This window comes from Mya arenaria, chromosome 1 (assembly GCF_026914265.1).
Source record: "Mya arenaria isolate MELC-2E11 chromosome 1, ASM2691426v1".
NCBI lineage: Eukaryota > Metazoa > Mollusca > Bivalvia > Myida > Myidae > Mya > Mya arenaria.
The window spans coordinates 22014358-22041895 of NC_069122.1; the positions used below are offsets into that span (position 1 = coordinate 22014358).

At 43.6% G+C, this 27538-nt stretch overlaps 2 protein-coding genes across 2 annotated transcripts in view; one reads left to right on the plus strand and one right to left on the minus strand.

The window, feature by feature from the left end:
* Nucleotides 1–268: 268 nt before the first annotated feature.
* On the minus strand, nt 269–12846 carry LOC128238944 (uncharacterized). The gene is made up of 4 exons (XM_052955286.1): nt 12749–12846; nt 2210–2437; nt 1700–1852; nt 269–443 (listed from the first exon to the last, which is right to left on the minus strand). Exons 1-4 carry the CDS (start codon nt 12792–12794, stop codon nt 406–408), a joined length of 465 nt encoding a protein of 154 aa, XP_052811246.1. The 5' UTR covers nt 12795–12846; the 3' UTR covers nt 269–405.
* Nucleotides 12847–16401: 3555 nt separating this feature from the next.
* LOC128225558 (mucin-5AC-like) overlaps nt 16402–27538 on the plus strand; it is a 51039-nt gene continuing 39902 nt past the window's right edge. Inside the window, exons 1-9 of the mRNA XM_052935426.1 lie at nt 16402–16413; nt 16804–16851; nt 17386–17468; nt 18005–18076; nt 18452–18563; nt 18869–18963; nt 20974–21045; nt 21835–21973; nt 27124–27317. Coding sequence (XP_052791386.1) covers nt 16407–16413; nt 16804–16851; nt 17386–17468; nt 18005–18076; nt 18452–18563; nt 18869–18963; nt 20974–21045; nt 21835–21973; nt 27124–27317 — 822 coding nt within the window. The 5' untranslated portion in view covers nt 16402–16406. The remainder of the gene's footprint in view (nt 16414–16803; nt 16852–17385; nt 17469–18004; nt 18077–18451; nt 18564–18868; nt 18964–20973; nt 21046–21834; nt 21974–27123; nt 27318–27538) is intronic.

A 27538-nucleotide genomic window follows, 5' to 3' on the forward strand; every position in this document is an offset into this window, starting at 1 on the left:
ATAATGCTTATTTCCAATACTTTCATTCTGTATATATATATATATATATATATATATATATATATATATATATATATATATATATATATATATATATATAACATATCTTCTAAAATACTGGGGGGGGAACAACACTTCTAGTTGATACCTAACCCTTTGAATGTGCAGCTATTGGCTTTAATATCTGAGTTTTATTTTACAAGCATGGCTGCCTTCCAGGCATATCTAAAGAAGTGTCAACTTCTGGTATGTTTGAACAAAGTCCATGTGTTTTGAAGAATAACTTTTTTTATTTTCGAAAGGCAAAGACATGACAGTATAACAAATGTATTGCTACTGTTGGTTACACCAGGGTGCAGCTTGGTTTATAGTTGTGGCTGGACATTTTCTTTCTCAAACAGGCGTTTATGTCGAAAGAACACTGACAGGACAAGTTTTTTCCACTGCAATATAAATAATGGAAAATACAATGGATTATTTAAACTATCTTTGTTATAGTTTGTGACAAAAGTGAACCCCCTGATTGATATTAATAAATACATGCTTTAATGTAATATTTATAACAAAATTATCATTTTTTTTTAAAAGCTTAGCCTTATCCATTGCAACAAAACTAAACAGTGAACATTCAGTTTCGTATTGTTATAAATGCACATATGAACTGCAGTGGTTGGGTTATTATCCATCGTCGGCAACCATGGAACTTTCTTCTCTTACATGATACATACCATTGGGAAATTGACTGAATAATATATTGTGTATATGAATATGGAATGAAATCCCGCTGCACGCGTGAGTTTGAGATTATCGCATTTACAAAGATGAGAGTTGCCAATCCATGGTTTATAGGTCCATGTCTTTACTAACATTACATCACCAGTGATATCCACGGGCGAGTGGTCTAAGTAGCTGTTGATCTGACGGATCGAGTTTAATTCGAGCTTTCGTCATAATACTTTATCTACGGGAAAAGTATTTCCGCATTGAAGCTGTCTCATGTATTATTCATGATTACGATATTTTCCTAGCCAAATCACCCACGACACGAAACGAAGCATAGCGCAGTGGTTTATCGGGGCTATCCGACGATGGCTGTGATCATGCGCATGCACCTTAATGTTTTATTTCGTGTCGTGAAACTTGATTTGAGCACTAGTCCAATCACATATATGACGACGCCTAGAACGATATTACCACCGATGATACCGCCGAAAAAGAGGTACTGGATTAAACGTAAATATTAACTTAATCGTACTAATCATGGTAAACGATGTACGGGATTTAATAACAGCGCACTTGATCTGGGAATGAGAGGAGCCAGAAACCATTTCTACAACCATCGGCATTTGTGGACGGGTTTTGTCAAGTGTTAACCACAACATCAAGATTTGTGGACGGGTTTTGTCAGTGGTTCCCCACCACCGACATTTGGGGACAGGTCATGTCAACTGTATCTCCCACCATCAACAGATGTGGAAGAGTTTGTCAACTGTTTCTCCCACCATCGACATATGTGGAAGAGTTTGTCAACTGTTTCTCCCACCATCGACATATGTGGAAGAGTTTGTCAACTGTTTCTCCCACCATCAACATATGTGGAAGAGTTTGTCAACTGTTTCTCCCACCATCGACATATGTGGAAGAGTTTGTCAACTGTTTCTCATGTGGTTCAACAAATGAGATAAAACTTTAGCCTTACCGATGAAGCGCTCGTTCTTGCAGACAATACACTGGGGCGATCCTTTTTTCAAAGGATGTGGGTATGTGCCGTCCTTCAAGCCCTCGCATTTTGGAAAATCTAATTCGCAGGGTCTGCAATGATTACCTTGACACTGATTGGTGTAGTAATCGCCTGAAAGAAATACACTCAGTAATGTTTTGAGCCTTATATATGGCACAATTGAGATTTAAATATATTAACCTCATACAATCGCATTAAATACAGTAAGCCTATGACCTTTGTATGTGTGTGTGCGTGCGTGCGTGTGCATTGAGACGTTAGCTGCCGAGACCATTCACATTCTGATCGTGATTTTTCTTCCACGATATTTAGACATTTTTATAACATCAGTGATGTTTATGATTGTTAAAATATTAAAACGTGAATACTATCGCACAAATGTGCATATTATTCTACTACAATAGTCCCTACTTTTATCATCCTATTCTCTTATCAAAATCATAACAGTTCCAGTGCCTTCTGACTTACACCCATTTTTCTTGACCTTCCGCGATCCGCACTGAACGTTTTTCATACACTTCCGACTGAACTCGTCAAACAGTTTCGGGTACTCGCATTCTCTCAGACCCTTGACCCCGGGCTGCCAGGACGTGGTTTCAATACTACTACAGTCGAAGTAGAGCTGGCACTCGTCAGGGTGGGGAAATAGCCCGGCAGAATTCTCATCACATTGTCCAACATCTGGGAGACCGCCGTCTGTTTAAGAAACAATGTGTATTTTTTGCATAGAACTATGTTGACAGTACTCTAGTAATTGAATTTTATGTCAAAATATGAAGTCAGTTTTGCTATCCACAACAGCGCACCCACAACTGGAAAGTTAACATAAATTATTTGAAAGACGTCATGTCATTAATATACTCGAGACACCATCGTCATAACAGAAACTGTGAATTGATTTGGACCAAGAATTGATATAACTACAGCAACATGTTGTGTCATGTCATGGAATCCGGGAGACTTCCATCTATGTACAAACATGTATTTCGGGGTCTACCGTGTACAAAATAGTATATACCGAGGTCGTTGCATAATGGTAATTCTACGCCTTTTTATTTTGTGATTAAATGCTATTATGATAGTGCCCTGATAGTGAGTCACAATGAGTTTAACTAAATGTTGGATCAACAAAACTATTTGGTCAGCAGAAACTGGCAATCTATGAACAATTGTAAATGTTTGCAATACGAGAGGATCAACTATTTCACGTTGGTAAGTGCTTGCCTTGATGCCTGCCCTTTGGAACTACCACATGATTACCGAGAGGAGCCAGTATTTCACGTTGGTAAGTGCTTGCCTTGATGCCTGCCCTTTGGAACTACTGCATGATTACCGAGAGGAGCCAGTATTTCACGTTGGTAAGTGCTCGCCTTGGTGCCTGACATTTGGAACGACCGCATGATTACAGAGAGGAGCCAGTATTTCACGTTGGTAAGTGCTCGCCTTGGTGCCTGACATTTGGAACGACCGCATGATTACCGAGAGGAGCCAGTATTTCACGTTGGTAAGTGCTGGCCTTGGTGCCTGACATTTGGAACGACCGCATGATTACAGAGAGGAGCCAGTATTTCACGTTGGTAAGTGCTCGCCTTGGTGCCTGACATTTGGAACGACCGCATGATTACAGAGAGGAGCCAGTATTTCACGTTGGTAAGTGCTCGCCTTGGTGCCTGACATTTGGAACGACCGCATGATTACAGAGAGGAGCCAGTATTTCACGTTGGTAAGTGCTCGCCTTGGTGCCTGACATTTGGAACGACCGCATGATTACAGAGAGGAGCCAGTATTTCACGTTGGTAAGTGCTCGCCTTGGTGCCTGACATTTGGAACGACCGCATGATTACAGAGAGGAGCCAGTATTTCACGTTGGTAAGTGCTCGCCTTGGTGCCTGACATTTGGAACGACCGCATGATTACAGAGAGGAGCCAGTATTTCACGTTGGTAAGTGCTCGCCTTGGTGCCTGGCCTTTGGAACGACCGCATGATTACAGAGAGGAGCCAGTATTTCACGTTGGTAAGTACTCGCCTTGGTGCCTGGCCTTTGGAACGACCGCATGATTACAGAGAGGAGCCAGTATTTTACGTTGGTAAGTACTCGCCTTGGTGCCTGCCCTTTGGAACTACCGCATGATTACAGAGAGGAGCCAGTATTTCACGTTGGTAAGTACTCGCCTTGGTGCCTGCCCTTTGGAACGACCGCATGATTACAGAGAGGAGCCAGTATTTCACGTTGGTAAGTACTCGCCTTGGTGCCTGATATTTGGAACTACCGCATGATTACAGAGAGGAGCCAGTATTTCACGTTGGTAAGTGCTCGCCTTGGTGCCTGACATTTGGAACTACCGCATGATTACAGAGAGGAGCAAGTTTTTCACGTTGGTAAGTGCTCGCCTTGGTGCCTGACCTTTGGAACTACCGCATGATTACCGAGAGGAGCCAGTATTTCACATTGGTAAGTACTCGCCTTGGTGCCTGACATTTGGAACTACCGCATGATTGCAGAGAGGAGCCAGTATTTCACGTTGGTAAGTACTCGCCTTGATGCCTGCCCTTTGGAACTACCGCATGATTACAGAGAGGAGCCAGTATTTCACGTTGGTAAGTACTCGCCTTGGTGCATGGTTGGTAAGTACTCGCCTTGGTGCCTGGCCTTTGGAACTACCCCATGATTACAGAGAGGAGCCAGTATTTCACGTTGGTAAGTACTCCCCTAGATGCCTGGTATTTGGAACTACCGCATGATTACTGAGAGGAGCCAGTATTTCACGTTGGTAAGTACTCGCCTTGGTGCCTGACATTTGGAACGACCGCATGATTACAGAGAGGAGCCAGTATTTCACGTTGGTAAGTACTCGCCTTGATGCCTGCCCTTTGGAACTACCGCATGATTACAGAGAGGAGCCAGTATTTCACGTTGGTAAGTACTCGCCTTGGTGCCTGACATTTGGAACTACCACATGGTTACCGAGAGGAGCCAGTATTTCACGTTGGTAAGTACTCGCCTAGATGCCTGATATTTGGAACGACCGCATGATTACCGAGAGGAGCCAGTATTTCACGTTGGTAAGTACTCGCCTTGATGCCTGCCCTTTGGAAATACCGCATGATTACCGAGAGGAGCCAGTATTTCACGTTGGTAAGTACTCGCCTTGGTGCCTGACATTTGGAACTACCACATGGTTACCGAGAGGAGCCAGTATTTCACGTTTGTAAGTACTCGCCTAGATGCCTGATATTTGGAACGACCGCATGATTACCGAGAGGAGCCAGTATTTCACGTTGGTAAGTACTCGCCTTGATGCCTGATATTTGGAACGACCGCATGATTACCGAGAGGAGCCAGTATTTCACGTTGGTAAGTACTCGCCTTGATGCCTGACATTTGGAACGAACGCATGATTATCGAGAGAAGCCAGTATTTCACGTTGGTAAGTTCTTGCCTTGATGCCTGACATTTGGAACGACCGCATGATTGCCGAGAGGAGCCAGTATTTTACGTTGGTAAGTGCTCGCCTTGGTGCCTGACATTTGGAACGACCGCATGATTACCGAGAGGAGCCAGTATTTCACGTTGGTAAGTACTCGCCTTGGTGCCTGACATTTGGAACGACCGCATGATTGCAGAGAGGAGCCAGTATTTCACGTTGGTAAGTACTCGCCTTGATGCCTGCCCTTTGGAACTACCGCATGATTACAGAGAGGAGCCAGTATTTCACGTTGGTAAGTACTCGCCTTGGTGCCTGACATTTGGAACGACCGCATGATTACAGAGAGGAGCCAGTATTTCACGTTGGTAAGTACTTGCCTTGGTGCCTGCCCTTTGGAACTACCGCATGATTACAGAGAGGAGCCAGTATTTCACGTTGGTAAGTACTCCCCTTGATACCTGCCCTTTGGAACTACCGCATGATTACAGAGAGGAGCCAGTATTTCACGTTGGTAAGTACTCCCCTTGATGCCTGCCCTTTGGAACTACCGCATGATTACAGAGAGGAGCCAGTATTTCACGTTGGTAAGTACTCGCCTTGATGCCTGCCCTTTGGAACGACCGCATGATTACAGAGAGGAGCCAGTATTTCACGTTGGTAAGTACTCGCCTTGATGCCTGGTATTTGGAACTACCGCATGATTACCGAGAGGAGCCAGTATTTCACGTTGGTAAGTACTCGCCTTGGTGCCTGACATTTGGAACGACCGCATGATTACCGAGAGGAGCCAGTATTTCACGTTGGTAAGTACTCGCCTTGATGCCTGACATTTGGAACGAACGCATGATTACCGAGAGGTGCCAGTATTTTACGTTTGTAAGTACTCGCCTTGATGCCTGATATTTGGAACGACCGCATGATTGTCGAGAGAAGCCAGTATTTCACGTTTATAAGTTCTTGCCTTGATGCCTGACATTTGGAACGACCGCATGATTGCCGAGAGGAGCCAGTATTTTACGTTGGTAAGTGCTCGCCTTGGTGCCTGACATTTGGAACGACCGCATGATTACCAAGAGGAGCCAGTATTTCACGTTGGTAAGTACTCGCCTTGGTGCCTGACATTTGGAACGACCGCATGATTGCAGAGAGGAGCCAGTATTTCACGTTGGTAAGTACTCGCCTTGATGCCTGCCCTTTGGAACTACCGCATGATTACAGAGAGGAGCCAGTATTTCACGTTGGTAAGTACTCGCCTTGGTGCCTGCCCTTTGGAACTACCGCATGATTACAGAGAGGAGCCAGTATTTCACGTTGGTAAGTACTCGCCTTGGTGCCTGCCCTTTGGAACTACCGCATGATTACCGAGAGGAGCCAGTATTTCACGTTGGTAAGTACTCGCCTTGATGCCTGCCCTTTGGAACTACCGCATGATTACCGAGAGGAGCCAGTATTTCACGTTGGTAAGTACTCGCCTTGATGCCTGCCCTTTGGAACTACCGCATGATTACAGAGAGGAGCCAGTATTTCACGTTGGTAAGTACTCGCCTTGATGCCTGCCCTTTGGAACTACCGCATGATTACAGAGAGGAGCCAGTATTTCACGTTGGTAAGTACTCGCCTTGATGCCTGATATTTGGAACGACCGCATGATTACCGAGAGGAGCCAGTATTTCACGTTGGTAAGTACTCGCCTTGGTGCCTGACATTTGGAACGACCGCATGATTACCGAGAGGAGCCAGTATTTCACGTTGGTAAGTACTCGCCTTGATGCCTGCCCTTTGGAACGACCGCATGATTACCGAGAGGAGCCAGTATTTCACGTTGGTAAGTACTCGCCTTGGTGCCTGACATTTGGAACGACCGCATGATTACAGAGAGGAGCCAGTATTTCACGTTGGTAAGTACTCGCCTTGGTGCCTGACATTTGGAACGACCGCATGATTACCGAGAGGAGCCAGTATTTCACGTTGGTAAGTACTCGCCTTGGTGCCTGACATTTGGAACGACCGCATGATTACCGAGAGGAGCCAGTATTTCACGTTGGTAAGTACTCGCCTTGATGCCTGGTATTTGGAACTACCGCATGATTACCGAGAGGAGCCAGTATTTCACGTTGGTAACTGGTAAGTACTCGCCTTGGTGCTTGACATTTGGAACGAACGCATGATTCCCGAGAGGAGCCAGTATTTCACGTTGGTAAGTACTCGCCTTGGTGTCTGACATTTGGAACTACCACATGGTTACCGAGAGGAGCCAGTATTTCACGTTTGTAAGTACTCGCCTTGGTGCCTGACATTTGGAACTACAACATGGTTACCGAGAGGAGCCAGTATTTCACGTTGGTAAGTACTCGCCTAGATGCCTGACATTTGGAACGACCGCATGATTACCGAGAGGAGCCAGTATTTCACGTTGGTAAGTACTCGCCTTGGTGCCTGACATTTGGAACTACCACATGGTTACCGAGAGGAGCCAGTATTTCACGTTGGTAAGTACTCGCCTTGGTGCCTGACATTTGGAACTACCACATGGTTATCGAGAGGAGCCAGTATTTCACGTTGGTAAGTACTCGCCTAGATGCCTGATATTTGGAACGACCGCATGATTACCGAGAGGAGCCAGTATTTCACGTTGGTAAGTACTCGCCTTGATGCCTGCCCTTTGGAACTACCGCATGATTACAGAGAGGAGCCAGTATTTCACGTTGGTAAGTACTCGCCTTGATGCCTGCCCTTTGGAACTACCGCATGATTACCGAGAGGAGCCAGTATTTCACGTTGGTAATTACTCGCCTTGATGCCTGATATTTGGAACTACCGCATGATTACCGAGAGGAGCCAGTAATTCACGTTGGTAAGTACTCGCCTTGATGCCTGGTATTTGGAACGACCGCATGGTTACCGAGAGAAGCCAGTATTTCACGTTGGTAAGTTCTCGCCTTGGTGTCTGACATTTGGATCGACCACATGATTGCCGAGAGGAGCCAGTATTTCACGTTGGTAAGTTCTCGCCTTGATGCCTGACCTTTGGAACTACCGCATGATTACCGAGAGGAGCCAGTATTTCACATTGGTAAGTACTCGCCTTGGTGCCTGACATTTGGAACTACCGCATGATTGCAGAGAGGAGCCAGTATTTCACGTTGGTAAGTACTCGCCTTGATGCCTGCCCTTTGGAACTACCGCATGATTACAGAGAGGAGCCAGTATTTCACGTTGGTAAGTACTCGCCTTGGTGCATGGTTGGTAAGTACTCGCCTTGGTGCCTGGCCTTTGGAACTACCCCATGATTACAGAGAGGAGCCAGTATTTCACGTTGGTAAGTACTCCCCTAGATGCCTGGTATTTGGAACTACCGCATGATTACTGAGAGGAGCCAGTATTTCACGTTGGTAAGTACTCGCCTTGGTGCCTGACATTTGGAACGACCGCATGATTACAGAGAGGAGCCAGTATTTCACGTTGGTAAGTACTCGCCTTGATGCCTGCCCTTTGGAAATACCGCATGATTACCGAGAGGAGCCAGTATTTCACGTTGGTAAGTACTCGCCTTGGTGCCTGACATTTGGAACTACCACATGGTTACCGAGAGGAGCCAGTATTTCACGTTGGTAAGTACTCGCCTAGATGCCTGATATTTGGAACGACCGCATGATTACCGAGAGGAGCCAGTATTTCACGTTGGTAAGTACTCGCCTTGATGCCTGCCCTTTGGAAATACCGCATGATTACCGAGAGGAGCCAGTATTTCACGTTGGTAAGTACTCGCCTTGGTGCCTGACATTTGGAACTACCACATGGTTACCGAGAGGAGCCAGTATTTCACGTTTGTAAGTACTCGCCTAGATGCCTGATATTTGGAACTACCGCATGATTACAGAGAGGAGCCAGTATTTCACGTTGGTAAGTACTCGCCTTGATGCCTGATATTTGGAACGACCGCATGATTACCGAGAGGAGCCAGTATTTCACGTTGGTAAGTACTCGCCTTGATGCCTGACATTTGGAACGAACGCATGATTATCGAGAGAAGCCAGTATTTCACGTTGGTAAGTTCTTGCCTTGATGCCTGACATTTGGAACGACCGCATGATTGCCGAGAGGAGCCAGTATTTTACGTTGGTAAGTGCTCGCCTTGGTGCCTGACATTTGGAACGACCGCATGATTACCGAGAGGAGCCAGCATTTCACGTTGGTAAGTACTCGCCTTGGTGCCTGACATTTGGAACGACCGCATGATTGCAGAGAGGAGCCAGTATTTCACGTTGGTAAGTACTCGCCTTGATGCCTGCCCTTTGGAACTACCGCATGATTACAGAGAGGAGCCAGTATTTCACGTTGGTAAGTACTCGCCTTGGTGCCTGCCCTTTGGAACTACCGCATGATTACAGAGAGGAGCCAGTATTTCACGTTGGTAAGTACTTGCCTTGGTGCCTGCCCTTTGGAACTACCGCATGATTACAGAGAGGAGCCAGTATTTCACGTTGGTAAGTACTCCCCTTGATACCTGCCCTTTGGAACTACCGCATGATTACAGAGAGGAGCCAGTATTTCACGTTGGTAAGTACTCCCCTTGATGCCTGCCCTTTGGAACTACCGCATGATTACAGAGAGGAGCCAGTATTTCACGTTGGTAAGTACTCGCCTTGATGCCTGCCCTTTGGAACTACCGCATGATTACAGAGAGGAGCCAGTATTTCACGTTTGTAAGTACTCGCCTTGATGCCTGGTATTTGGAACTACCGCATGATTACCGAGAGGAGCCAGTATTTCACGTTGGTAAGTACTCGCCTTGGTGCCTGACATTTGGAACGACCGCATGATTACCGAGAGGAGCCAGTATTTCACGTTGGTAAGTACTCGCCTTGATGCCTGACATTTGGAACGAACGCATGATTACCGAGAGGTGCCAGTATTTTACGTTTGTAAGTACTCGCCTTGATGCCTGATATTTGGAACGACCGCATGATTGTCGAGAGAAGCCAGTATTTCACGTTTATAAGTTCTTGCCTTGATGCCTGACATTTGGAACGACCGCATGATTGCCGAGAGGAGCCAGTATTTTACGTTGGTAAGTGCTCGCCTTGGTGCCTGACATTTGGAACGACCGCATGATTACCAAGAGGAGCCAGTATTTCACGTTGGTAAGTACTCGCCTTGGTGCCTGACATTTGGAACGACCGCATGATTGCAGAGAGGAGCCAGTATTTCACGTTGGTAAGTACTCGCCTTGATGCCTGCCCTTTGGAACTACCGCATGATTACAGAGAGGAGCCAGTATTTCACGTTGGTAAGTACTCGCCTTGGTGCCTGCCCTTTGGAACTACCGCATGATTACAGAGAGGAGCCAGTATTTCACGTTGGTAAGTACTCGCCTTGGTGCCTGCCCTTTGGAACTACCGCATGCTTACCGAGAGGAGCCAGTATTTCACGTTGGTAAGTACTCCCCTTGATGCCTGCCCTTTGGAACTACCGCATGATTACCGAGAGGAGCCAGTATTTCACGTTGGTAAGTACTCGCCTTGATGCCTGCCCTTTGGAACTACCGCATGATTACAGAGAGGAGCCAGTATTTCACGTTGGTAAGTACTCGCCTTGATGCCTGCCCTTTGGAACTACCGCATGATTACAGAGAGGAGCCAGTATTTCACGTTGGTAAGTACTCGCCTTGATGCCTGCCCTTTGGAACTACCGCATGATTACCGAGAGGAGCCAGTATTTCACGTTGGTAAGTACTCGCCTTGGTGCCTGACATTTGGAACGACCGCATGATTACCGAGAGGAGCCAGTATTTCACGTTGGTAAGTACTCGCCTTGATGCCTGCCCTTTGGAACGACCGCATGATTACCGAGAGGAGCCAGTATTTCACGTTGGTAAGTACTCGCCTTGGTGCCTGACATTTGGAACGACCGCATGATTACAGAGAGGAGCCAGTATTTCACGTTGGTAAGTACTCGCCTTGGTGCCTGACATTTGGAACGACCGCATGATTACCGAGAGGAGCCAGTATTTCACGTTGGTAAGTACTCGCCTTGGTGCCTGACATTTGGAACGACCGCATGATTACCGAGAGGAGCCAGTATTTCACGTTGGTAAGTACTCGCCTTGATGCCTGGTATTTGGAACTACCGCATGATTACCGAGAGGAGCCAGTATTTCACGTTGGTAACTGGTAAGTACTCGCCTTGGTGCCTGACATTTGGAACGAACGCATGATTCCCGAGAGGAGCCAGTATTTCACGTTGGTAAGTACTCGCCTTGATGCCTGACATTTGGAACTACCACATGGTTACCGAGAGGAGCCAGTATTTCACGTTTGTAAGTACTCGCCTTGGTGCCTGACATTTGGAACTACAACATGGTTACCGAGAGGAGCCAGTATTTCACGTTGGTAAGTACTCGCCTTGATGCCTGACATTTGGAACGACCGCATGATTACCGAGAGGAGCCAGTATTTCACGTTGGTAAGTACTCGCCTTGGTGCCTGACATTTGGAACTACCACATGGTTACCGAGAGGAGCCAGTATTTCACGTTGGTAAGTACTCGCCTTGGTGCCTGACATTTGGAACTACCACATGGTTATCGAGAGGAGCCAGTATTTCACGTTGGTAAGTACTCGCCTAGATGCCTGATATTTGGAACGACCGCATGATTACCGAGAGGAGCCAGTATTTCACGTTGGTAAGTACTCGCCTTGATGCCTGCCCTTTGGAACTACCGCATGATTACAGAGAGGAGCCAGTATTTCACGTTGGTAAGTACTCGCCTTGATGCCTGCCCTTTGGAACTACCGCATGATTACCGAGAGGAGCCAGTATTTCACGTTGGTAATTACTCGCCTTGATGCCTGATATTTGGAACTACCGCATGATTACCGAGAGGAGCCAGTATTTCACGTTGGTAAGTACTCGCCTTGATGCCTGGTATTTGGAACGACCGCATGGTTACCGAGAGAAGCCAGTATTTCACGTTGGTAAGTTCTCGCCTTGGTGTCTGACATTTGGAACGACCACATGATTGCCGAGAGGAGCCAGTATTTCACGTTGGTAAGTTCTTGCCTTGATGCCTGACATTTGGAACGACCGCATGATTGCCGAGAGAAGCCAGTATTTCACGTTGGTAAGTTCTTGCCTTGATGCCTGACATTTGGAACGACCGCATGATTGCCGAGAGGAGCCAGTATTTCACGTTGATAAGTATTTGCCTTGATGCCTGACCTTAGAAACTAATAAAGGCTTACCCAGAGGAGCCTTGACAAAATAAAAGTGTGTGTGTGTGTGTGCGTGCGTGCCTGCGTGCGTGCGTCTATCAATGCGTGTGTGCGTGCGTGCGTGCGTGCGCGTGTGTGTGTGGTAACTGTTTGCACAGCCAGTAAAAACTAACCACAAAAACAACACAAGAAATATTAATTGTACCGTATATGCGTGTGTGCGTGCGTGCGTGCGCGCGTGTGTGTGTGTGGTAACTGTTTGCACAGCCAGTAAAAACTAACCACAAAAACAACACAAGAAATATTAATTGTACCTATGAAAAATGTTTAGACATTTCCCTTGAAGAACTGTGAAATAAACTTACATGCAATGGCAACAACGGAGATCAAAACAGCAAGTCGGAAAATCATCGTGCTGCTGGATAGTTGGTGTGAATCAAACACAACTGCTATCTTAATTATGGAGTTGGTGATGGGAAACATTTATATATATATCATAGTATCATGCTAAAAACACACAAAACAACAGATGTTACAGCAATTTCTCGAAATTTCTTGAGGGCGTTGGTTGATGCATGAACTGGGCTGTTGCCAACAGGCGATATCAAATTGGAATTTAAAATGTTGAATAGTGTTCCTGATGGATTGTCTTTTGTTTTGTCACAGATGGCCATATACTAGAGTCGTGCACTCGCCCTAAACAATAAAGGTAAAACTACTCAAGCATTAGTTTGCATCTGCAGAAGAAAACTATTAAACAGAAAACAATACTACATGTTTGTATGTTGTGAATATTTATGTCTTTATTATGGACATGATTCCCACATAACTCTCTAAAACAAATTATATTTTTCAGGGTGTTTTATCCTCAATACATGCTTGATAAAGCTGGTAAAAGGCAAGCCGTTTGTTAATAGAAAAGTTGGTCTAGGCCAAATAGTTGCACCGAAAAGTATAAGCGCTCATTTTAAATTGCATAGGCGATAGGGTAACTAAGAAATAAAAGTATCAGTCACATATTATTATTTAAGCAGTAAACATAATTATCAATGCCACCAAACAAAGAAAAAAGCAGAAATGCAAATTCAATGATGAAAATGAATGATCTACTTTTAATTATTAAGTGAAAAAAAAAGAAAAATGCATCTTTAATGGTGATTTTGCAATCCATTTCTACAACACGTCAATTTCCCTCTGGGAAATTTTGTAACAGACTGAGATGAGTTTAACAGCGTAGGCGTAAATGCAATATACAACTGCATGTATTTCAAACATTGTCAATGCTGTGCCTGTCGCGCAAGGTGTGAACCGCAACAAGCAGATTTTGGTCCTGCAGCTAACAGTGGACCGGTTGTTCACAAGTTTGTTAAAGTTAACAACGAACGTTAACCTTTAAAAGGTTTAACAAAAATATAAATTCGATTGCCATTGGCCCACACTTTAATGCAAACACCAAAGACATTATTATATCAAACGTTTGATATTCGAATGTCAAAATCGGTATTCGAATATTCGATTTGATTTGTTGTTAAATAAATAGAATAACAAACTTTTTGTCAATAACTATGTTGTTGTTTATAAAATTCGTTTGTCTTGTCTTTCAACGATTGGGCCATAATGCCAGATGTGTGAATGTGCTAACTCCATTTGACTAGGAATCCATCTTATTTCACATTGTTTGCACATGAAGGCAATGGAATTGAAATGAATCGATTTTTATTTTTTTTTAATATTCAAAATGTATTGCCTTTTTCTTTCTGAAAATGGGGGAATTTCGGAGGCTCATTTAGGGAACTCAGGGTCCACCACGCGAATTGGCTACTACAATGTAGTGTTAAAATGCTCCACCTTTTACTTAACCGAATAAAAATGATAGTTTACTACAATATGTATTATGGAAATCGAATATTCGATCGAAATAATTACCGAATATTCGAATATCAATTTTGCTTTTCGTTCCCATCCCTAAAATTTACCTTTGTAGACGAATGCACCAAATCTACTTTTCCATTCAAGGCTTACTTGTTAACTAGGTTTGCATATATTTGGTATCTGTATTTTTGTGAGAGCGAATGGCAATGGCTATCAAAATAATTTAAATATTCTGGTCATTAATTTTACGTAGATCGATTCTGATGGGATGTGAGTTCTCTAGTAGGCAAGGTGCCCGCTTCTCACCCATATGTACGTGAAGTTAGCGACCTAGCGGCCTAGCGGCGTGAAGTTAGCGGCCTAGCGGCCTAGCGGCGTGAAGTTAGCGGCCTAGCGGCCTAGCAGCGTGAAGTTAGTGGCCTAGCGGCCTAATATGGTATCTTATTTCAAAGTAGGAATGTATGAAAAAATGTTGAAAATCGTTTCAGAGTGATGATTGGTGCATATAAACAGCAAATATATCAGTTTGTTAGCAAAGCAGGCATGTTTGCATGCTATAAAATAGAAAAATGTTTGATAAACTTTTTTGAAAAAATTGTTGAAAATCGCTTGAAATTGATATTTCGTGCACAAAAACATTTAATTTATCATTGTTTATAAGAAAAAGCATATATTCCTACTTTGAAATAAGATACCATATTAGGCCGCTAGGCCGCTAGGCCGCTAACTTCACGCCGCTAGGCCGCTAACTTCACGTACATCTCACCCATGAGGTTGTGGGTTCGATCAACACCGGGATGAGAGTGGTCTAGTGGCAATGGTGTCCGCTTCTCACCCATAAGGTTGTGGGTTCGACCACCACCGGGATGGGAGTGGTCTAGTGGTAAAGGTGTCCGCTTCTCACCCATGGGGTTGTGGGTTCTATCACCACCGGGATGGGAGTGGTCTAGTGGTAAAGGTGTCCGCTTCTCACCCATGGGGTTGTGGGTTCTATCACCACCGGGATGGGAGTGGTCTAGTGGTAAAGGTGTCCGCTTCTCACCCATGAGGTTGTGGGTTCGATCACCACCGGGATGGGAGTGGTTTAGTGGTAAAGGTGTCCGCTTCTCACCCATGGGGTTGTGGGTTCGATCACCACCGGGATGGGAGTGGTCTAGTGGTAAAGGTGCCCGCTTTTCACCCATGAGGTTGTGGGTTCGATCACCACCGGGATGGGAGTGGTCTAGTAGTTAAAGTGCCCGCTTCTCACCCATGAGGTTGTGGGTTCGATCACCACCGGGATGGGAGTGGTCTTACCTGCAATGGAAAAGTAATGGACCGGGATGTAATGGGCATGTACCTGCACTCGTCTTAAAGATGAAGGGTCATTTCATGTAAACCATTCTTAAAATATTGAATGTGCTTGTCAAACGTTTCACTAGGTGAATAAACTGTAGATGCATGTATACACATGTACATTGTTTCTGTGATTTCGCTTTAATTCATGGCTATAAGGTCAGGTCAGGTCAGGTGAAGTAGTAGTAGTAGTAGTAGTAGTAGTAGTAGTAGTAGTAGTAGTAGTAGTAGTAGTAGTAGTGGTAGTGGTAGTGGTAGTGGTAGTAGAGGTAGTAGTGGTAGTAGTAGTAGTAGTAGTAGTAGTAGTAGTAGTAGTAGTAGTAGTAGTAGTAGTAGTAGTGGAAGTGGTAGTGGTAGTGGTAGTGGTAGTGGTAGTGGTAGTAGTAGTAGCAGTAGCAGTAGCAGTAGCAGTAGCAGTAGCAGTAGTAGTAGTAGCAGTAGTAGTAGCAGAGTAGCAGTAGTAGTAGCAGCAGTAGTAGTAGCAGCGGCAGTAGTAGTAAGCAGTAGTAGCAGCAGCAGCAGCAGCAGCAGCAGTAGCAGTAGCAGCAGCAGCAGCAGCAGTAGCAGTAGCAGTAGTAGTAGTAGTAGTAGTAGTGGTAGTAGTAGTGGTAGTGGTAGTGGTAGTGGTAGTGGTGGTGGTGGTGGTGGTGGTAACAGTAGTAGCAGTAGCAGTAGTATCAGTAGCATTATTTAGTATTATTATCTTAATCAAGAAAGTATTAATTGGAGCGAAGGTCACATCCGATTAGCAATGATAGATACGATACACGTAGTTTCCATATGTTAAACAATGTCAGTTCACAGTGATAAGGCAACATGGAAGGTATGGTCTTGTGAAATCATAAGGTTCATCGAGTTTTATTTTTTTTATTTGTTTTCCTTTTTGTCTAATAAAACTTGTCTGCAGGGTTTATCTGTATATGTATGATTTGGTGTTTGATCTTTTATTTTAAATCGGTAAATGACCAATCTGAGAACGCCAGTTATGCAATCTTTTAATTGTAATTATGCTCAAATGTATTTATTTTGTATACGTTTATTGGTATTCTTCTAATACTTGTAAATCAGTCAATTTGGTATTCGAATTTTCAAAATTTCAATTTATTAAACAAAAATTAGTATTGAACAAAGGACCCATTTACTTTGATCTTACAATGCAAAGTCACGTGATCTTTGACCTTTGCTTAAACACATTTTTTGTGCAATTTTTAAGCATGGTCTGGTGGCATTCTGCTTATTCTTGCGATATGTCTGCACACCGGTAAGTTTCCATATATCTTCAAGAAACCAATTACAAAAATAATGCCTACTCCTTCCGAGTGATCAAATTTGTTCTGTACAAGTTTGCACACACAGTCAGGCAATTGAACTCATTTAGTTTGTTTTATGTTTATACTTCTACAATTGTGTATGTATCTGTATTGCTATTACGTCAGAGTAAAGTCTTGTAGTGCCCTCCGTAGCTGTCATTCTGTTATGCTATTATGTAACTATTATTGTCAATGATTTCACTGCGTTATACAAGCAAGTCAGTGTAAAGTCTTGTAGTGTCTTCCTTTCTCGTCATTCTGTTATATTATTAGCCTATTTTGTTTCTTTTATGTCGATGTGTTCATTCCTTTATACAAGCCAAACAGACTAAAGTCTGGTTTTGCCCTCTACTGCTGTCATTGGGTTATGCTACTGTGTACAACCCAATAAGATTGGAATTTTGTAGCGCCTTGTATTCATATTATAATCACACGTAGCTGATTAGATTCATATGCACAAGTAATTTAAACTGTTTTAATTGCAGGCTCGGGGCTTATATGCCTGAATTGCGATGCTGTGGCCAACCCGAGGCTTTGTCGTCACGTGACAACGTGCTTCACCGGTGAGGTCAGAGAATAGAGCATTTTATTTTATTTGTGTCTTAAAAAATTCACGTCAGTGGCATAATAATTGGGTCGTTAAAATGGATATTTCCAACGAAAACCGGCATAGAAGGATGGGGATTGTCGTCGGGCGTGCATGCGGGTGGGCGGGCACCCGAGCAGGCGGGTATAAAGTATTGTAGTACATGTTGTATTTAAAAAACCCCGAATACAACAATGAATCAAACACTTTCCTAACATTTAAGATAAAGCTACACATAAGGCATTTATTTACCTAATGTTTTCTACATGCCTTTTTCATCCTGTTTCCATGAAATACAGCTTGTTAAGCTGTAAATCTACAAATCTTAACGACTAAGCATGGTACTTATTGAATGCTTATAGGCGATTTCATTGGCCGGAAAAGTATTGTCAGGGACTTCGCGTCGCTGTTGGAATCGCCGTAGCTTTCATCAGTTTATCCATGTAAGAAATTGAGTAAATACGAATACTTATTTGAATGGAATATTTCGATAGTCATATGGATTATATATTGAACAGAAATGCAGTGTGGAGACGTTTATATCTCACGATGGCGATCTCATGTACAACCTTGGCTGTGTCGACAAAAACGTAAGTACACGAGCGGTGCTGTATTACACGACCGAAGTACAGTAGCCAAAAGTGTGACGTATTACACGTCCAAAGTACAGTAGCCAGAAGTGTGACGTATTTCACGTCCAAAGTACAGTAGCCAGAAGTGTGACGTTATTACTTGATTTGAGAAAAAATATGTTTCATAAAATACTCTTGTTTTCTTATTAAAAATGATATGCGACCATTCTTTGGGCTGTACCATGAATTGTTTAGAATAGCGATCAACCCGCGTAATTGTAAATTGGTTGTCAAACATTCATTACTCATATACCATCATGGGCATGGTACGCCTTGCACCCATACCAACGGGAACATGTTGGTCATTAAACAATCTTTATTCTAAACCTGTAGTACTGCGGTATTGCGCAAGTGGCGCCACCTGTCGGCGGAAACCAGTTTTTCTCGTGCCACGACTGTTGTGACAACCATGACCTTTGTAACGCCTTTGGATGTAACAGCACAGGTTCGTTTCATTACATTTCTGACCAAATGTTGATGCTATTTGATTGAACGGCTTCTTTTCGGAATACCGGTCGGCACATGTTAACAAACTCTGATTAAACCACTAATTGAGGTTAAACCACTAATTGAGGATATTTCAAATATCAGTGTCATGTCAGTGGCATAACTCCGACTCTTAAACTTTTGTTGTACAAGTTCTATCAAGTGATCCCAATATGTTTGACAACTCGAGTAGATCACGTGTCGTCTGAGCCATGAACTACATATCACTTATATAAACATTCTTCTATGGTATTATACGTAAAGGTTTCCCGGTGCAACGTGGACCACTCTGCTTCAACTGTGAGGCATTCCCCGGTGGCTACCCTTGTCACACAATCGCCCATTGTGAGTCGCATGAGGTAATACCGCCTTCAACTCTTTTATTCAGAGTGCAACAAGGGCCTAAAACTATTAAACAACCCAGCTTGCCGGTGACTTCCAATGTCACAAAATCATGCCAAATATAGGTAACTAGCAGGATAGATGACGATCCTGCGTCGTGCCAAATATAGGTAACTAGCAGGATAGATGACGACCCTGCGTCGTGCCAAATATAGGTAACTAGCGCGATAGATGACGACCCTGCGTCGTGCCAAATATAGGTAACTAGCAGGATAGATGACGACCCTGCGTCGTGCCAAATATAGGTAACCAGCAGGATAGATGACGACCCTGCTTCGTGCCAAATATAGGTAACTAGCGCGATAGATGACGACCCTGCTTCGTGCCAAATATAGATAACTAGCAGGATAGATGACGACCCTGCGTCGTGCCAAATATAGATAACTAGCAGGATAGATGACGACCCTGCGTCGTGCCAAATATAGATAACTAGCAGGATAGATGACGACCCTGCGTCGTGCCAAATATAGGTAACTAGCAGGATAGATGACGACCCTGCGTCGTGCCAAATATAGGTAACTAGCAGGATAGATGACGATCCTGCGTCGTGCCAAATATAGGTAACTAGCAGGATAGATGACGATCCTGCGTCGTGCCAAATATAGATAACCAGCGGGATAGATGACGATCCTGCGTCGTGCCAGATATAGATAACTAGCGGGATAGATGACGATCCTGCGTCGTGCCAAATATAGATAACCAGCGGGATAGATGACGATCCTGCGTCGTGCCAAATATAGATAACTAGCGGGATAGATGACGACCCTGCGTCGTGCCAAATATAGATAACTAGCGGGATAGATGACGACCCTGCGTCGTGCCAAATATAGGTAACTAGCGGGATAGATGACGACCCTGCGTCGTGCCAAATAAAGGTAACTAGCGGGATAGATGACGACCCTGCGTCGTGCCAAATAAAGGTAACTAGCGGGATAGATGACGACCCTGCGTCGTGCCAAATATAGGTAACTAGCGGGATAGATGACGACCCTGCGTCGTGCCAAATATAGGTAACTAGCGGGATAGATGACGACCCTGCGTCGTGCCAAATATAGGTAACTAGCGGGATAGATGACGACCCTGCGTCGTGCCAAATATAGGTAACTAGCGGGATAGATGACGACCCTGCGTCGTGCCAAATATAGGTAACTAGCGGGATAGATGACGACCCTGCGTCGTGCCAAATATAGGTAACTAGCGGGATAGATGACGACCCTGCGTCGTGCCAAATATAGGTAACTAGCGGGATAGATGACGACCCTGCTTCGTGCCAAATATAGGTAACCAGCGGGATAGATGACGACCCTGCTTCGTGCCAAATATAGGTAACCAGCGGGATAGATGACGACCCTGCTTCGTGCCAAATATAGGTAACCAGCAGGATAAGGTAACCAGCAGGATAGATGACGACCCTGCGTCGTGCCAAATATAGGTAACCAGCAGGATAGATGACGACCCTGCGTCGTGCCAAATATAGATAACCAGCAGGATAGATGACGACCCTGCGTCGTGCCAAATATAGATAACTAGCAGGATAGATGACGACCCTGCGTCGTGCCAAATATAGATAACTAGCAGGATAGATGACGACCCTGCGTCGTGCCAAATATAGCTAACCAGCAGGATAGATGACGACCCTGCGTCGTGCCAAATATAGCTAACCAGCAGGATAGATGACGACCCTGCGTCGTGCCAAATATAAACGATAAGCATGATACATGACGACCCTGTGTCGTGCCAAATATGGATAACTAGCAAGGTGGATGACGACCCTGCTTCGTGCTAATGAAGTAAGTCAATGCTGGGTGGTACATTTAAAGGCCATTATCGTTTTTATTGTAATTGAATTCACGGTAACGTATAACTTATTTCCAGTTGCTGTATTGTAGCTATTGTTAAACAACGACAACAGCAACCATGGTAGCAGAAACGTGTTTATAAACTTGTTGATTGTTTGCCTATTGCAGGTATGTTACAATGACGCCACACTGGAGTTTCAGACAGACACCCTTTACTCTAGTGGATGCCGCTCGAAACATGTAAGCAGTCACCCCTTTATTTTTCGTTATAATTTGTAAAATATAGGCAGTGACCCTTACCTTTTTGTTAGTGCTTTGTAACACGTAAGCAGTGATCGTGTTCTTCTTTGTGAAAGCAGTGTAGACATCTTAGTTATAGACAAGTTATTTGTAACATGTAGACTCTTTGTGATTGGTTTGTAACGTGTAAGCAGTGACCCTTTCTTTGTAAGTTTTTGAAACATGTATATAGGGACATCATCCTTTATTGTTTTTAATTTGTAACATGTAAGCAGTTATCGCTTTCTTCTGTGCTAGTTAATTGTAACGTGTAAGCAGTGACCCTTTATTGTTTGTTAAAGTTTTATAGCTGATAAGAAGCGTCCTCTTCCTTAAGTGTTATTCATTTGTAACATGGACACAGTGATCCTCTTCTTCGTTATTAGTTACTTGAAAATGTAAGCTGTGACCCTTTCTTCTTTGATAATAATTTGAAACATGTAAGCAGTGATCTCTACCTTTTTTGTTAGCAATTTAATACGTTAGCAGTGACCCCATCTGTGATAGTTATTTGCAACATGTAGATAGTGACTTCTTACTGTCTTGTATCTAGACAAATGCAAGTAGTTAAGACCTAATACTATGACAAGTGTGTGATTTATTTAATGTACACATGTACTGCCTTTACGGTCAAAAGAAAGTATACCTCTGGTTGTGTTCGAATCAACAAGCTCTTAACAACTAAAACACTCTAACCGTCATTACTTGAAATGCATTGGAAAAAAAACTTTTGAAAACAAATGTTTGCAGCACTGCGCAGATGTTCATGTGGACCCCATTACGGGATTCGGGCGGCGGGCGGAGGCTTTGGACGGCGGGAGACGTTCTGCCAGTATTTGCACTGACTGCTGCGCCGGAGACCTCTGTAACATACAGTGCCAGAGCTCCAGTATGTACCCCCATGCAAAACCTCCAGTATATATACATGGGCCTGAATTCTAGAATATACCATCGTTCCAGAGCTCTATCGTGTAATCACCTTGCAAAACTCAAGCATGTTCTCATGTGCCAAAGATTTAATATGTATTCTTGTGCAAGAGCTCCAGTATTCACTCATGTGCAATATATCTCAGAATTCTAGTATACATTAATACATACATCAGAACCAGAGAATGCGCTCATGCGCGAGATACTTTAGTACTCCAGTAAGTGCCAATGTGCCAGATATCTCAACGTTCCAGTATCCGCCCATGTGCCAGATATCTCAGAGCTCCAGTATCCGCCCATGTGCTAGATATCTCAGAGCTCCACTATCCGCGAATGTGCAAAATATATCAGAGCTCGAGAATCCGCGAAGGTGCCAAATATCTCAGAGCTCCAGTATCCGCGAATGTGCCAGATATCTCAGAGCTCCAGTATCCGCGAATGTGCAAATATCTCATAGCTCCAGTATCCGCCCATGTGCCAGCTATCTCATAGCTCCAGTATCCGCGAATGTGCCAAATATCTCAGAGCTCCAGTATCCGCGAATGTGCCAAATATCTCAGAGCTCCAGCATCCGCCCATGTGCCAGATATCTCAGAGTTCCATAATCCGCGAATGTGCCAGATATCTCAGAGCTCCATAATCCGCGAATGTGCCAGATATCTCAGAGCTCCATAATTTGCGAATGTGCCAGATATCTCAGAGCTCCAGAATCCGCGAGTGTGCCAAATATCTCAGAGCTCCCAGTATCCGCCCATGTGCCAGATATCTCAGAGCTCCAGTATCCGCGAATGTGCCAGATATCTCAGAGCGCCAGTATCCGCCCATGTGCCAGCTATCTCATAGCTCCAGTATCCGCCCATTTGCCAGATATCTCAGAGCTCCAGAATCCGCCCATGTGCCAGATATCTCAGAGCTCCAGTATCCACCAATGTGTCGGATATCTAAGTGCTCCAATATCTGCGAATGTGCCAGATATCTCAGAGCTCCAGTACCTTAGAGCTACAGTCTCCACCAATGTCCAGTATGCACCCATGTTCAAGAAACCTCATAGCTTCAGTTTACACTCATATCTTGGATACTTCATAGCTCCAGTATACGTCCATGTTCTAGATACCTTGAAGCTCCAGTATGCACTCATATCTTGGATACTTCATAGCTCCAGTATACGCCCATGTTCTAGATACCTCATAGGTCCAGTATGCACTCATATCTTGGATACTTCATAGCTCCAGTGTACACCCATGTTCTAGATACCTCGTAGCTCCAGAATGCACTCATATCTTGGATACTTCATAGCTCCAGTGTACACACATGTCCTTGATACCTCAGAGCTCCAGTATGCGCTTATATCTTGGATACTTCATAGCTCCGGTGTACACCCATGTTCTTGATACCTTGTAGCTCCAGTATGCGCCCATGTTCTAGATACCTCGTAGCTCCAGTATGCACTCATATCTTGGATAATTCATAGCTCCAATGTACACCCATGTCCTTGATACCTCGTAGCTCCAGTATGCGCCCATGTTCGAGATACCTCATAGGTCCAGTATGTACTCATATCTTGAATAGTTCATAGCTCCAATGTTCACCCATGTCCTTGATACCTCAGAGCTCCAGTATCCGCCCATGTTCTAGATACCTCGTAGCTCCAGTATGCACTCATATCTTGGATATTTCATAGCTCCAGTGTACACCCATGTCCTTGATACCTCAGAGGTCCAGTATACGCCCATATTCTAGATACCTCATAGGTCCAGTATGCACTCATATCTTGGATACTTCATGGCTCCTGTGTACACCCATTGTCCTTGATACCTCGTAGCTCCAGAATGCACTCATATCTTGGATACTTCATAGCTCCAGTGTACACACATGTCCTTGATACCTCAGAGCTCCAGTATGCGCTTATATCTTGGATACTTCATAGCTCCGGTGTACACCCATGTTCTTGATACCTTGTAGCTCCAGTATGCGCCCATGTTCTAGATACCTCGTAGCTCCAGTATGCACTCATATCTTGGATAATTCATAGCTCCAATGTACACCCATGTCCTTGATACCTCGTAGCTCCAGTATGCGCCCATGTTCGAGATACCTCATAGGTCCAGTATGTACTCATATCTTGAATAGTTCATAGCTCCAATGTTCACCCATGTCCTTGATACCTCAGAGCTCCAGTATCCGCCCATGTTCTAGATACCTCGTAGCTCCAGTATGCACTCATATCTTGGATATTTCATAGCTCCAGTGTACACCCATGTCCTTGATACCTCAGAGGTCCAGTATACGCCCATATTCTAGATACCTCATAGGTCCAGTATGCACTCATATCTTGGATACTTCATGGCTCCTGTGTACACCCATTGTCCTTGATACCTCGTAGCTCCAGTATGCACTCATATCTTGGATACTTCATGGCTCCAGTGTACACCCATGTCCTCGATATATCAGAGCTCCAGTAAGCACTCATATATTGGATACCTCATAGCTCCAGTGTACACCCATGTCCTTGATACCTCATAGCTCCAGTATGCACTCATATATTGGATACTTCATAGCTCCAGTGTACTCCCATGTCCTTGATACCTCATAGCTCCAGTGTGCACCCATGTTCTAGATACCTCGTAGCTCATGTATGCACTCATATCTTGGATACTTCATGGCTCCAGTGTACACCTATGTCCTTGATACCTCATAGCTCCAGTATGCACTCATATCTTGGATACTTCATAGCTCCAGTGTACACCCATGTCCTTGATACCTCGTAGGTCCAGAATGCACTCATATATTGGATACCTCATAACTCCAGTGTACACCCATGTTCTAGATATCTCAGAACTCCAGTATGCACTCATATCTTGGATAACTCATAGCTCCAGTATACGCCCATGTTCTAGATATCTCATAGCTCCAGTATGCACTCATATCTTGGATACTTCATGACTCCAGTGTACACCCATGTCCTTGATACCTCAGAGCTCCCGTATGCACTCATATATTGGATACCTCATAGCTCCAGTGTACACCCATGTCCTTGATACATCATAGGTCCAGTATGCACTCATATCTTGGATACTTCATAGCTCCAGTATACACCCATATCTTTGATAACTCATAGCTCCAGTGTACACCCATGTCCTTGATACATCATAGGTCCAGTATGCACTCATATCTTGGATACTTCATAGCTCCAGAATACACCCATATCTTTGATAACTCATAGCTCCAGTATACGCCCATGTTCTATATACCTCGTAGCTCCAGTATGCACTCATATCTTGGATAACTCAACTCCAGTATACGCCCATGTTCTAGATACCTCATAGCTCCAGTATGCACTCATATCTTGGATACTTCATAGCTTCAGTATACGCCCATGTTCTAGATACCTCATAGGTCCAGTTTGCACTCATATCTTGAATACTTCATAGCTCCAGTATACGCCCATGTTCTAGATACCTCATAGGTCCAGTATGCACTCATATATTGGATACTTCATAGCTCCAGTATACGCCCATGTTCTAGATACATCATAGGTCCAGTATGCACTCATATATTGGATACTTCATAGCTCCAGTGTACACCCATGTCCTTGATACCTCAGAGGTCCAGTATGCACTCATATATTGGATACTTCATAGCTCCAGTGTACACCCATGTCCTTGATACCTCAGAGGTCCAGTATGCACTCATATATTGGATACTTCATAGCTCCAGTGTACACCCATGTCCTTGATACCTCAGAGGTCCAGTATGCACTCATATATTGGATACTTCATAGCTCCAGTGTACACCCATGTTCTTGATACCTCAGAGGTCCAGTATACGCCCATGTTCCAGGTACCCCAGAGCTCCAGTTTGTACCCATGCGCCATGTATCTTAGACATCAAGTCCCACGCAGATCTTCGTAGCACTTATGATTGAACTGAAAAAAATGTAATTGTTAACTAACAGTCACGATGTAAAACTATTATGGTATTATGTCTAACAGACAAGTGACTATGTCTAACAGACATGCTATTATATCTAAATGAAATGTTATTATGTCTAAGTGATATGGTATTATATCTAAATAGCATATCAGTTAGACATAATAGCATAATATGTCACAACATAACTGATTGGTGCGATATGGAACGAAACTGATACGTATCGATACGTAGGGGGAATCGTGTTGATATGTTGTTATTTTATATATTATAATTATAAGGTCTCATCCATACTGAATGCAAACTTTTCAGAATATTAAGTATACGGTTTTCTTTTAATATTTTTTTATTTTTATTTTGACCGTTGGTAATAAAGTTAGACCAATTCGCGATATTTTCAAAAAGCCAATACAGCAAAAGCGAATAAATACGTTAATGATATATCAGATAACATGGTTATGATTAAAGAACGGACACTGAAATCACGAAGATGCAATCACTATTACCGTGCAATTTATGATTATAAAAATAATATAAATGTAGGCATTTGATAAACATGTATCTCACTCTCAGTTTTATTGGTCAAAGCTTTTGTAAGTCAGTTAACATTTAAGAATTCACGATTGTTTTCTTTTGTATATTCATTCAAGTTCTGAATTGTTCCCCGTCAATTGCGAAATAATAGCAATATACATTATTTTGACATTGTCTGATCTTGGGTCCATACCGTTCAATTTAGGAATGAATTGCGGGATTGATGTCATTATCTGGGTATGAATGCCGTTGGGCTGGTTAGTGTGGCTAGTTAGTCCGTGACGTCACAAGAACGCGGGGAAAATCAATCACTTCGAATCACTTTTAAACGTAAAATTGAAACACTAATGACAACAATGTATTTCACATATCATAGTATTACATTTTTCAACATGTTGATATAAGTCTTTCGGAAACAATACAAACAATAGCAAGATAATTTATTTTCTATTTTCATATGAATTGTCATGCGATGATTTGCGATCCAAACATATCCGAAGATGTTGCCTTCATCGGAAAATATTTGCAGTTAAAGAAAGATCATTTAGGGAAATTTAGGTGTAAAAATTGTTTTGTATTGACATTGACTTTGCTCAAGGCGGCTGAATGTATGACAATGTATTTAACAAATCCGTTGATTTCACGAAGGCGCATGCGCGGACGACCCGTCGTGTCAGCTTCTGATGCAGTCATATGACGTATGTAAGAGCCCTGATATAGCCAAGCTTTTCTGCCAGAAGAGCTGTAATTTGTGTACGGGAACCAGTCAATCAGAGTGTCAAGACGCTCGTCTGGATTGTTCATACATTCACACCCTCGTGAACATGTGCTCGTCCAAACAGGTAACATTAGAACTGGATTTCTGGGTTTTGACAATGAGTTCTAATCTTTTAAAGAAATCAAATCCACCTAAACAATATTAATATTATCTTTTTTAATGCAATCCTCAGAACCCTTCCAACGCATAGATTTGAAGGAAAGCCTTAAATAGCTTCGATCATTTAAAACGTGCAGACTGCTGTTTGCAAATGATTGCACACACCTCTTGAAAATATTTCTTTCA

Coding starts and splice junctions, on each gene's coding strand:
- LOC128238944 (XM_052955286.1), bottom strand. CDS start 12,794: ATGATTTTCCGACTTGCTGTTTTGATCTCCGTTGTTGCCATTGCAT. Junction 2,438..12,748: donor CTCCGTTGTTGCCATTGCAT/GTAAGTTTATTT, acceptor TTTCTTAAACAG/ACGGCGGTCTCCCAGATGTT. Junction 444..1,699: donor CAAGAACGAGCGCTTCATCG/GTAAGGCTAAAG, acceptor TTTATATTGCAG/TGGAAAAAACTTGTCCTGTC.